This window comes from Nanorana parkeri, unplaced genomic scaffold (assembly GCF_000935625.1).
Source record: "Nanorana parkeri isolate BGI_ZX_2015 unplaced genomic scaffold, ASM93562v1 scaffold1003, whole genome shotgun sequence".
Lineage (NCBI taxonomy): Eukaryota > Metazoa > Chordata > Amphibia > Anura > Dicroglossidae > Nanorana > Nanorana parkeri.
This window is the reverse complement of record NW_017307271.1, coordinates 295,592-308,174: the sequence shown is the minus strand read 5'-3', so window position 1 is coordinate 308,174 and position 12,583 is coordinate 295,592. Positions and strand designations below refer to the sequence as shown.

Genomic DNA, 12,583 nt, shown 5'->3' with positions numbered 1-12,583 from the left:
TGTGAAATTACCCCACCACTTGATACCTTCTTCCATGCCCTAGGTTGTTCTGTCAAACCCCAGTGCTTCTAGGTATTGAGAAACATAAGAGCTGCTGGGAAAAGTGATGGGGTCTTTTAAGATTTCAGAAAAAGATTTTTATAACGAATCGTGTCCTTGTTGGCCCTCAGGCATATACTTCCAAAATGCCAACAGTAAACTTTACCACTGCTCTCAAACCCTCACCTAACTCACAAACCACTGCAACATTTCCACAAAGGTGAACTCATTCATGGAAAGTTTTGTTCGTTGGTGGCTACAAGAATGGAGGCTAGTCCTGAATAAATGGGCATCTTTACAAAACATCAAAATATTATATATTAGTGGTAACTTCTTCCACAGCAGAAAGCGCGAATACTGCAGGAAATGTCCAATCACGCATTCCAACGGTCTCTTAGAGTCCGTTCACACTCTCTATGAATGGCACCCTAAGCGCACCTCACGCCCGCAGTGCTATCATCCGTCTGGTATAGCAAACAACAACTGAAAAATTAGTGCGTACTATTTTTTACAATCGCACCACAACGCGCAGTATTTGTGATCAAATAAATGGCACGCAACGCAACTCCCGCACTGTCACACAGCAGGTGCACTGTGAGGTACTGTGTGTTAATTGCATGGAACCGAGAAATTACTGCACAGCGCACCTCCTGTGTGATTACAGTGCGGGAGGTGCGTTGCGTGCCATTCATTTGACCACAAATACCGTACGTTGGTGTGCAGCTGAAAAAATTAGTAGAAAATAGTATGCACTATTTTTTCAATTGCACAGCAACGCACGGTATTTGCTATACTGCACGGACGATTGAACTGGGCGTGTGAGGTGCGTTTGGGGTGCCATTCAAATGAATGGCATGCAACACATCCTGCACTGACAATCGCACGCAATGTGTGCTGTGCGGTACCATGCAATTAACGCATAGAGATAGCGTGAACGGGCCCTGAGGCAGCAATAACAGTCATTAAGTCCGAAGCATTTAATGTGCTGCAGGCCGGTATAACTCACTAAGGGCTCAGTCACACTAGATGCAGTGTGTTCCAGCCCGATTTTGGCCGGAACGCACTGCCTCGCATTGCGGCCGCCTCACTTTTTAATGGACTGGAAGGGGCGTGGCGGGCCATTCAAGTGAATGGCGCCGTAGCCACGCCCTCCGGCCGCAATGCGATCCGCCGCACAGGATCGCAAGGCACATTGTGCATGCGGTCCGAACCTGTGCGGTGCGATCAAAATGCTAGAAGCACTATTTTGATCGCATTGCACGGGGCCGGACCGCAGGCACAGTGTGCCTTGCAAATGGCCCGCCACGCCCCCTCCTTCCCCACTAAAAAGTGAGCCGGCTGCAATGCGAGGCAGTGCGTTCCGGCCAAAATCGGGCCGGAACGCACTGCATCTAGTGTGACTGAGCCCTTACTGTTACACATTTTTGCACTGAGCAAGAGTTGCTCTCAGCAGGCATCAGGTATATGCACCATGACCCCCCTTTAACACCTATGTGATCAAAGCTTGAAGGTAAAGGATGTTGCTATTTACAAACATACAAGCGAATAAGGAGTCATGACAAAATGTCCTTACAAAACCACCTAAAAACTTTGCACTGTATCTGTGTAAGATGTAACACCATCTTATTTCTTCAACTTCCATCAGAATCATTGTTTCTGCTAAAAGAATAAGTATTTAAGGTAAATAAGCAAACTTGCTATCTCAGCATTCTTGTACAGATTCAAAAAAAATTGAAGGTATGGAATCAGGAGACTCTATAAATGGTGAACTGATTGTGGTTATTTACAGGACTGAACCTGCACACACTAATGACTCATCTATCTAAGCCATCCAGATTTTTACTAAGTCTCCAGTCTTAGGACCTAATCCTCACAAATGCTAACTATCTAAACAGCTTTTACAGTCCGACATAAAACACTGGTTAGGAATTTCTATCCCACAGCCAAGAAAATGAATATTGAACCAAGAAGCTTATCTACAACATGTTATTGGAAATGCATGCACGTGAATACGAACAGAGTACCTACCTTAGATGATATAATCCTGTTGTCTGCAAATTTCTGTGGAACATAATGGCCATGTTGAGGGAACCTGTTCGCAACATATACCGTCCGTGTTTCACTGTGATTTGGAGGGTCAAATCCCTTTAAGAGAAAAATACCATTCTTAAGTGTATTATTCAAAGACCATCAAACCAGGATGAACAGTATCAGCTCTGAAATGCTAAGGACTAGACTGTCCACTTTACACTTTTAAATTGCAACTATGTATAAAGTGCGTAAGGGTGTGGGCTAGTAAGAAGCTTGGTCATTGTTTCTCTTGGGATCTCTAATCCCCGCCCCTACCATTCAACAATCCAATGCAACAACCTCTGTGGTCAATAGATAATATGGCAAAAACGACGATTCCGCCTATTGTGCCGCACATGTTACATATTGCCGCTGTCGCAGTGAGAGCAGTAATTTTAGGGCCATCAATCACTAAACTGATGAGCGTTAAAAGCTTTTAAAGCGTTGCCTATGGCCAATTTTGGGTGTGGTCGTTTTCTGCGATTTCGCAGGCAATTTTAAAGCTTGACATGTTTGGTGTCTATTTACCCGACGTGACCCCGTCTTTTATGTTTTACCAAAAAATTGGGTAATAAGTGTTTCATAACATTTCCTAGGGAAACAGGTTTTGTTTTTTAAATTTAGGGTACTTTTTTTGTTATATAGTAAAATAAATACCCCAGTGGTGATTAAATACCAGCAAAATAAAGCTCCATCAGGCCCCAAAAAATGGTATAAAATTTCTTTCAGTGCAGCGTTGCATGACGGAATAAACGCCAAAGTACTGCAGCGCTGAGCACTGAAAAATGGCCTGGCCAGGAAAGGGGTGTAACACCCTGGTCAGAAAGTGGTTAAGCCCCTTGGTGGATTTTATTTTCTCCTGCAGTTTGACCATAGACATTTTATCTAGGTCCTTAGTTCTCAACTGGTGGGTCATGACCCAAAAGTGGGTCACGACCCCGTGTTCAGTGGGTCGCTGCCTGCCTTCCACTGTACTAGGTGAGAGGCTCCTCTGCTCGCCACCCCCCCTTAGAGTAACACTGTCAGTTCTGTCACCAAGCAACCATTTAAAATATGATGCCCAACGCCGAGTGTCAGCTTGAGGTAGGGTGGGCTGGGGGTATGGCTGTGAGGGAACTCCAGCTATACATGCATCCCTTACAGCTCCCTTGCATGTCCTGTAGAGGGGCCTGGACCAGAATGATGTCACATTGTGGCTCCTGTCACCTCTACAGGGCACACAAGGAAGCTGTACAAGCAATGCACATATGGATGGAGCACTATCACAACACAGCAGACCACACTGGACCCCAGTGTGTATATGTGTGAATATCTGCAAGTGTGTGAGATTGTGTATGTATGTCAGTGTTTTTGAGGGCCTGTTCACACTAGTACAGTACATTAAATCGCAAAGACATGGTGCATTCTGGTGTGGGAGGTGTGTTGGGTTGCCATTCATTTGAATGGTCCCCCAAACGCACCTCCCACCCACCGTTCGTACGCCCGCATTGGAATGTGCGGTACCCTACTGCCGTGCGTTCCATTGCAGTGCTTGGGTCACGACTTAATGACTAAGGACAAATGTGGTTACACAGGTTGAGAACCATTGATCTAGGTTATCACAGGCATTGAAATCCTGCAGGATCAGGAGTTGGAATGAGGGACCCACGGACTGGGAAGTGCTGTAGGTGGAGACTGGGAAGCAGACAGCCCCTGTGTCTTCATTGGGGAACATAAAGCCACAAATTAGTAGTAGAAAACAGTACACAACTCGTTGCAGGAAGAATGTTCAAATCTCTCTGCTTATTAAATCACACTTTGCCCCTGCAATCAAACTGAGCCTACAAACATAACATTAAAAAAAAATATGGCTCTTTCTATGGTATTTACCACACCTACAGTGAGCAGGCAGAGAAGGCCGCTCCCCTGAACAGGAAGTTAGCTCCCTGTATGAGTGTCAATGCTGCATTTAATGATGGATTACAGGCTACATGGGAAATCTGCACAAGAAGCACTAAACTACTTTTGCTATCGGAGGTGAATGCAGCATTACATTTTACTTTTGTCTATGGCTGGAGTGGGGCTTTAAATAACCATCAGGCTTTTACTAAGCTCTATGTTTGCAGAGTGTTACCCACAATTTATGTCTTAATAACATGTGGCACTAAGACAGGAAGTGAGGCAATCTCTTCAACCTGAAGACAGACATAGATAAAAGCCAGATAGATATTCTAAAGCTGGCCTTTGAGCTGAAGGGGTGGGAGGCTGTTGACAAGGTCACCTATGGAGTGAATTTTGAACAGTTCCTCAGGAACCAGCTCAATTCTTTCTACTTTAACCCTTTCGCTGCCAAAGACGTACAGCATACGGAGCTACAAAAGTGCTTCCAGCTGGCCAGCTCAGTATGCCGTACGGACCTGGCATTTAAATTAATAGCTGTTATCAGCGGCTCATCTTGAGTCTCTCGTCCCTCCCTGGAGCCATCCCAGGGAGGGATGAGAGACTCCATGGATCCCCGCTGCTTGTAGGGTCTGTGGCAGCAGGGATCCGTAAAAAAATCACCGGCGGGGGAGTCGCGGGAACGAGCGGCGGCTAGCCGCAATTCAGGATGGCCGAGCGGTGTTCCGATCCGAGCCGCTGTCATCCTGTCAGTTTTTGGACTGGATTCCTGTCAGAATCTGTGATTCCTGACTAAGAAGCCTGGCTCAGTATTTGCATTCTGGAAAGCCCATTTGACATGGAGGCACCAGGAGGTGCCTGCTATGTGAAAGCATTGGCATTTCTGCCAACATAAATGGTACATCAAGTGTACTTTATAACCATTCCTGGGTAGTATTTCTTTATTATCAAATGAAAACAATTTGCATCAAAATGTGCAGAGCTTCACAATGTAGACACCCGCTTACATACAATTTAAAAGGAGCACGGCCCGTTCACACTAGACACAGTGCGTTCCGGCCCGATTGTGGCCGGAACGCACTGGATCATTTTGTTGGGGGAGCAGGAGCGTTGCGGCGGTGCATTGAAGTCAATGGCACTGCAGCCAGGCCCCCCGCAGTGCAATCGCCCGCACCCGAGTCCAGTCCGCTGCATGCACTATTTTTGCAGATCACACTGGACCGGAACGCAGGCACTAATGTGCCACGAGTTTGGGTGCTGGCGATCGCACTGCTGGCAGGGGGGTGTTACGGGGGGGCGCTTGTCCATTGACTTGCACTGACACGCCCCTTCTCACCCCTAAACGCAGGGAGCCGGCCGGGTTGCTTTTCAGAGGCTAAACGCTCTGGAATGCACTCTTTGGTGTGAACATTCTGCATTTGACAATAAAATCATATTTAATCCTGATGAAGGTTCTGCTGAAGTAGCGAAATATGAGAGATATATTGGGGGAATTAAATGAAGGCTTAGTGCAACTTTTCCGGTGGTATGGACCTTTGAAAGGTCTGCGCCAAATTCAGAGAACCCCAGTTTTTGTAGCTTTATTGACACTTGCAATAGATTCAGGTAGTTCTTAATTGCACCAATTTGTCGATAATTGAAGCAGAACTAAAACCTCCTATCCCTAAGGGCTAGTTCACACCAGAACTGTGTGCGCCTGCGCAGCTGCAGTGTGATGCGTTTTGCAGTGATTTCACCACTTATTTTGATTTTTTTTTTGCTTAAAATGGGATTTCGGGTGAGTTCCAGTGCGTTTGCGATGCACCCCAAAGCAGCTAAAAAGGGCAAGCAGTATTTTTTCTGACTGCATCAGAACGGACTGAACTGGTGTGAACAGAGCACCAGAAATCCCATAGGAAAGCTTTGCAATGCATTTTGGATGCAGCTGCCAAACTGAACGGACTGCATCTGGTGCGAACTAACCCATACAGCCAAGGAAGGTGCCATCTTAGCCTTTATTTGGGGAGCATTTGCCATGGTGCTGCAGCTATGATCATGATGTGAGCCAGCAACCTAGCCCCTTTGCTTACAGTCAGCTGTCAACCATCAATCTCCGAGGTAGCAGCTAACAGAATGCTATAGCCACAGTGGGACATTTGTACATCCATGCTGTTAATAAGCAGATACGGACCTGAAGGAGAACTTTCTTCTTCAGGTCCCTCCTCTGCTGACTAGGGCTGCAACAACGAATCAATTAAATTGATAATAATCAATGAGAATAGTTGGCAACTATACTCATTATCGGTTAGTTGGGGGGGAAGGGAGGGAGGGAGAGATAGAGAGCGCGAGAGAGATATTTTTTTAATGCAACCAATCGATTAGTTAAAAAAAATTAAATCGGGCAACTAAATCGATGATGAAAATAATTGTTAGCTGCAGCCCTACTGCTGACTGACAGTAGGCGGGTGCAATTTGAAATGGCCAATAGCAGGCTGGGTACTGCTCCCAGCTACTGCCTGCTTTGTTTAAAATTATCTGATTTAGCAGGCATCTGTCATTCCCCAGCTAAAACTATTGAAGTGTTAAGGTGACACTAGGGGTCTAATGGAACCCTAAAGCCACCTTAAAGAGAACCTTTCATCTAAAATGTGCTATCACATAGGGGGCTTGTGAGCGCCACCATGTGATAGCAATGAAGTTAAAAAAATAAAGTTAAATTAAATAAAAATACCAAAAAAAAATGTTAAGTCCCCTGCACGCATGCTAACACAAGTCGGGTGCCCCTACATACGAAAACGACGATTGTGCTACACGTCAGCTATCACCGCATGCTCCAATTAAAACTGTACAATTACAATTGTCGTTGAAAATAACGTTTTGCCAGTTAAAAAAAAAAAAAACCTGGCTCCTAACTATTTTAGCATACGTAATTACAGGTTCTCTACCTTTTACAGTCTATTTGCACAATTGGCTTTAAATTCATCAACTACGTAAAGGGAGGGCCTACCTGGTTGCATTTAAAATGGTTGTATGGCTATTCTAAGCTGTGTATTATTGGTCATTGCGAGACTCTTATTCTTTTGGAAATAAACCAGCCGATAACCGTAACACAAACAGCAACAGTTTCAAAATACTGTACCATAAGCCACAGCTTCCTTCCTTCAGAAATATCACTGACGCTTCAATATAGAAAACATTCAAGTCCAGTCATGTATTCATTAGAAAATCAATAAATGTATTTTAAAATCTTAGCAGTATAATAGTATGAAATATGCATTTAAATCATCTTGCCGCAATCCAATAAGCAGCAAAAATCAAAGAGCAGTAGTGTCTGTACAATCCGGCTCTAGTGCACCGTACAATGCTGGAAATATTACATGATTTCATGCAATAAGAATTGGAGGTGACGGTGTTTAGGCAGGTTACAGGAAGAGGAAGAAATTATGCTTTTCCACACTCCAATGAGCAGGCAGGGGACTAGAAAGCTACAGAAGAAAAACTGATGTCACCCTCCTAACTATGCAGCCAGACAGTAATAAATGAATCCCAAGAGTACCAGATTTTTCAGTTGAAGGCCAGGAGAAGAGACTAGTGAGATCTGCCTCTAAAACACGGCGTTCAGGCTATACAAATATAAACAGTACAATAAAGATGTAGGAAAACTGCAATAAAAAATGTGTGAAGTTACCACTGCCCACACATAGCAATCTAACTACATAATAAAGTAAACTCCCAGTTATCCGGTACCTATGGGGATTGGTAGATGCGAACACGCACACACACACTCTCTTATCTGCAAGCTAGATTTTGCTATTGGCTATTTCAAATTGGAATAGCCAATAGCAGGCTGGCTATTGCACATACCCACTGCCAGTTGTTTACCTGCCAGGTGAGGAATCTAGCCTTCGGCCGCAGCAAGATGTAATCAGAGAATTTCATTAGCAATTAGATACAATTGCCAACATTGCTAACAAAATGTTTTAGTGTGCACATGTCTATCAAGCAACTGGCAAAAAAAAAACATTGAGGACATATAACCTCGATTTTTTGTTCTGGTTGCTTTAGGCCTGGTTCACACCTGTACGTTTTGTAGCGCGTTCAACGCTCTACGAACGCTCTACAAAACGCTCAAACATGAAAATCCCATTGTTTTCTATGGGTATGGTTCACAAATAGCGGTAAAAACGCGTGCCACAAAACGCGCATATTTGATATGCCTAGGTGTGAACAGAGCCTTAGAGTTCTGGTTGCATGAATGTTGGATAATGGGGAGTTTACTGTGTATATGTAACAATCATGTAGTGTAACGGTCCACTTATACAATTTATTCAATGTATACACCAATCAGGTAGACCCTCATGATACATAATTGCCAGTAAACTACAGGAGATTGCGCAGTCTTCTTTAAGGCTGGGTTCACACCTAGGCGTATCGAATATGCGCATTTCCGAGGGCTACTTGGCTGTATCCCAATGGAAGCTCGCGACAAAAACGCCCCAAAGAACCTCCTGTACTTCTTTGGGCGTAGGACGTTTTGTAGCGCGTTCATACGGCCTGTAATACGCCCAGGTGTGAACCATATCCATAGGAAATAGTGGGATTTCGGTGTTTGAGCGTTTTGCAGAGCGTTCGAACGCGCTACAAAACGCCCAGGTGTGAACCGGGCCTTAAACGACTTATACATATATTATACATATATCCCAATTTACGCAGTCAATATTTCATGCAACCTCATCCACATTTATAAAAGCTTTTAGCCAACCCTTTAGAATTCTGTAAAAATTGAATCTAAGCTAAGTGGATCTTAAACCTGTAACAGCGCTAATCTCAGATCTGGCAAATCTAAATACAAATCAAAAGTAGTTTAACCTCACCATTCTGAGGTATGTTTTGCAGCTAAGAGGCAGATATTCGATATTGAATTATATCAGATGCAAAGTATGATGCGAGCACAAGGGGAGTGCATCCCCGATTTTGGAGGAATGTCCCTAAGTGGCTGAACAGTAAGCAGTGCGTTCCGGTCCGATTCTGTCCGGAAGGCACTGCCTCGCGTTGCGGCCAGCTCACTTTTTTTGCAGGCCTGGAGGGTCATTGAAGTGAATGGCACCGTAGCCACGCCCTCCGGCCGCAATGCGATCACCCACATGGGATCGCAAGGCACATTGTGCCTGCAGTGGGGTCTGGTGCGGTACGATCAAAATGCTGCAAGCACTATTTTGTTCGCACCGCATCAGACCGCACTGCAGGCACAATGTGCCTTGCGATCCGGTGCGGGCGATCGCATTGCGGCCGGAGGGCGTGGCTGCGGTGCTCTTCACTTCAATGGCCCACCACGCTCCCTCCAGCCCGGCAAAAAAGTGAGCCGGCCGCAATGCGAGGCAGTGCGTTCCGGCCAGAATCGGACCGGAACGCACTGCTTATGGTGTGAACTAACCCTAAAAGGTGTGCCAATGTATTTCGATAAAATACATTGCAGCTTACCAGTCCTTCGATGTGGTGGCTGAATTAGTTTTCATTTTTCAGCAAGTACAGAGAATACCTGTTGATCTTGTCAGAAATGCAGTGTCCTTATCACTTTGAGGGCCCATTCCCATTAGCTACTGTGCTTCATTGCTCAGCAGCTGTGTCCAGCACATCGCACTGTGTACTTTTTTTTGTGACATTGTGACACTTGTGACATTTCATTAAGTTCAATGGGCACGGCGTGGCGGATGGCGGTTGTAGTGTCCCATTCCACTGCGCTGAAAAAAAGTATTGCACTATGACTGTACACCTACGAATGAAGAACACATGGTGGGATCAACAGCACCTCCACATGCTGGTCAGAGGAAGCTGGTGGTTTTTAAACCTTACCACACCAGTGAGGAGCATATGAAGTAAAGAGGAAATGTCAAACTGTCAAAGAACTATCACAGAGATCTACCTATACCTGACGTTCAGCTGTAAGTTACTCAGTACCCTGTTAGAGACTTTTTGCAAACAGTGAAATGCACAGTTCAAACGCCTACATGGGAACGGTTTTACCTGTTCAATGTTTTACCTGTTCAAGTTTTAGTAATTTAGTCCAGGCAAACCAACCATTTACAATGCCATCCCAGACAGCACAGCCAGGTTGGTGATCTTGTTTTTTTTCTTCTACCGCCTGATCACTGCACTGTCTGGACAATGAATCAGCAGCTGCAGCCTAGCGAGATCATCTCTCTTCCCTCTACTCCTGTTAGCATTTTCCTTGTTGGCACATCTACATGCAGCAGACCCAGAGACAGATTCATGAACTTACACAAGCGGTCTTTAAAAATGCATTTAATTCAGGGATGGACGAAGTAATATGAAATTCAGGAGCAAGAATGTCCTATGCAGCAGCCAGCAGGATTTTGTTTTCTTAGGAGTCAGTGCTATTGACAATAACTAGAGAAAAACTCCAAGGTTAGGCTGGCCATTCACTACTCTAGAGCAATATATAAAAAAAATAGAGCAGATTCCTCCATCAACACTACCAGCATGTTGAGCCAGGAATCTCAGCCACTGTCAGTATGCCCAAACAGGACCGACGGCTCATTGTCCCATGTATACCTCTAGTATAAACTCACTCCACGTGACAGTGCTGTAACTATCATCCATTGGCCTTTCTGATCAACCAAAGCTTCAACAATTTCTGGTAGTGTCAAAGTTTACCCACTCCCCCCCCCATTCCAGACTGGCACATACCTATTGTGGGTTTACTTCCTGATCTGTAGAAATGTAAATGAGGGTGTGCTATCAGGAAGTGCCAACGCTTTGGGTGACCGGAAGAGAATTAGACTAGGGGCACAAACAAGGTACAGCGCCTCTAGGTGCCTTTACTTGACTAACATTAACAAGAAAAACCCACAGTGTTGTTTTTACAGACGTTTGCATGATAGTTTAATTATGGGTCGCCCATTGTGGATTTTTCAGAACCGATATGGATAATGGGCCACACCGATGTCAGGTGCCTATATTTTTTTACATTTAGCTGCGCCAGTCACCCATCAGTTGACCCCTACTGAGCCTCTGCTGACCCCCCTGCCCCATTCCATCTGCCGGCGGCAGGATTCTGCAGCCGGCAGCTGACAGTAGACAGAAGATTTGCAATAGCAGGCAGGCTATTGAACCTGCCAACTGCCTGCACTCTCCTTCAGGTCCACTTCTCTGATGATTGACAGCAGTTGGGTACAATAGCCAGCCTGCTATTGCAATTTAAAATAGCCAATAGCAGGCTGGCTATTGCTTCCCTGCCATCTGTTGTTTTTTTTTGCATTCTGCTGTCAGAATACCCAGACAGAGCCAGCAGCTCATTGGCTGCCACCTCTGTTCCTAGAGTTTCTGACCGGCTCCTTCGATCAGCTGTTAGAGGGATGCTGCCCAGAGAGCGGATTTCGGCCAGTTCTTCAAGAACCAGATGAAATTTGCACAGTGTTTATTAATATCGTTAAATTACCAGATGCCAATAATTAAAAGATTTGGGAATATCCACCCCGATTATCAGCAGACAAGATAAAAGTTTCACAGCTATTTACAAACCTGTAAAAATTCAACCAGTAAAATATTCATGGTGCTCACAAAATGCAATCGCAGGGTCTCCTAGACAGACTGCCACAAATATTGAGACTCATTTGCTATTTTCCTTAATGTGCCGTTTTCAGCCCTGGTTATTGCTCAGTTCTGCAGGCAGAAATTGTGCCAGTGTATGCTGCTGTCACATAGTATTAGCTTGTGATTAAGTAAGCAATAAGACTACAAGTCTGATTAAATTTTGCTTTGAAAGATCATAAAATAGCAGATGCAAATATTGGGAGCAGAACTAGTTGTATCTGTAAAGTCAGACAAAAAAAAATCTAAATCTCCGATTTTAATTTTCAAAATATACATTTTTAGATACAAAATATACATTTTTTTCTTTTGACTCTTTTCAAGAACTGCATTTAATAAAAATAAAAAAAAAGCCCATCTAACATCACTGTTGACAGGTGGTTATGAAAGTAACCAAATGAGCGATGGTCAATTTAAAAGCAGAATTTACCCAACAAGGTACCTTTAAAAACTAAGAGCACACAGGAACTCTCATACACACATGCACGAACAAAGGATGAACTTGATGGACCTGTGTCTTTATTCAACCTCAAATACTATGTAATCTGCAGGAACTTCTAAGAAAAGATCTTGCCTTATGATCACACGTTGATGCAACTCGTGGCACAGTCAGTATAGGAGTGTATTCTAAAACAGCCATAAAACTGTTACGGCAATCATAAAACAAAGTACTGAAGCTAGACAGACAAGCATGCAGCAAGCCTTGGGGAGGAAAGATATTGATGAAATCACATATTTCATATATATGGGGCAGACCATTTATGAACAGATACTGAGGAACAAACATTCTATGCCGTCTACTGCTCAATGATATTTTTAAAAGTAATTTGTCAAATAGATAAGCCATAGCAAATATGCAGTGAAATAAACATGTAGGCTGCCATTGCTGAAGATGAAAGCTGCCTGGCGGGCTGGCATGCTAATTCTCAGCCTTCAATAGTTTCTGGGCCATTAAAGCTAAAACAAAACTACAGGCAGAAGTCAAAACTCCCGATTGTTCCAGGTC

General features: G+C 44.3%; 1 protein-coding gene across 3 annotated transcripts in view; it reads right to left on the bottom strand.

Annotated features, from left to right (window-relative positions):
* The window catches only part of ATP11B (ATPase phospholipid transporting 11B (putative)), a 124,814-nt gene that overhangs the window by 95,498 nt on the left and 16,733 nt on the right, over positions 1–12,583 (bottom strand). For all 3 annotated transcript variants that reach the window (XM_018567062.1, XM_018567063.1, XM_018567061.1), the window contains exon 2: positions 2,068–2,184. In XM_018567062.1, the coding sequence (XP_018422564.1) occupies positions 2,068–2,184 (117 nt within the window). The remainder of the gene's footprint in view (positions 1–2,067; positions 2,185–12,583) is intronic.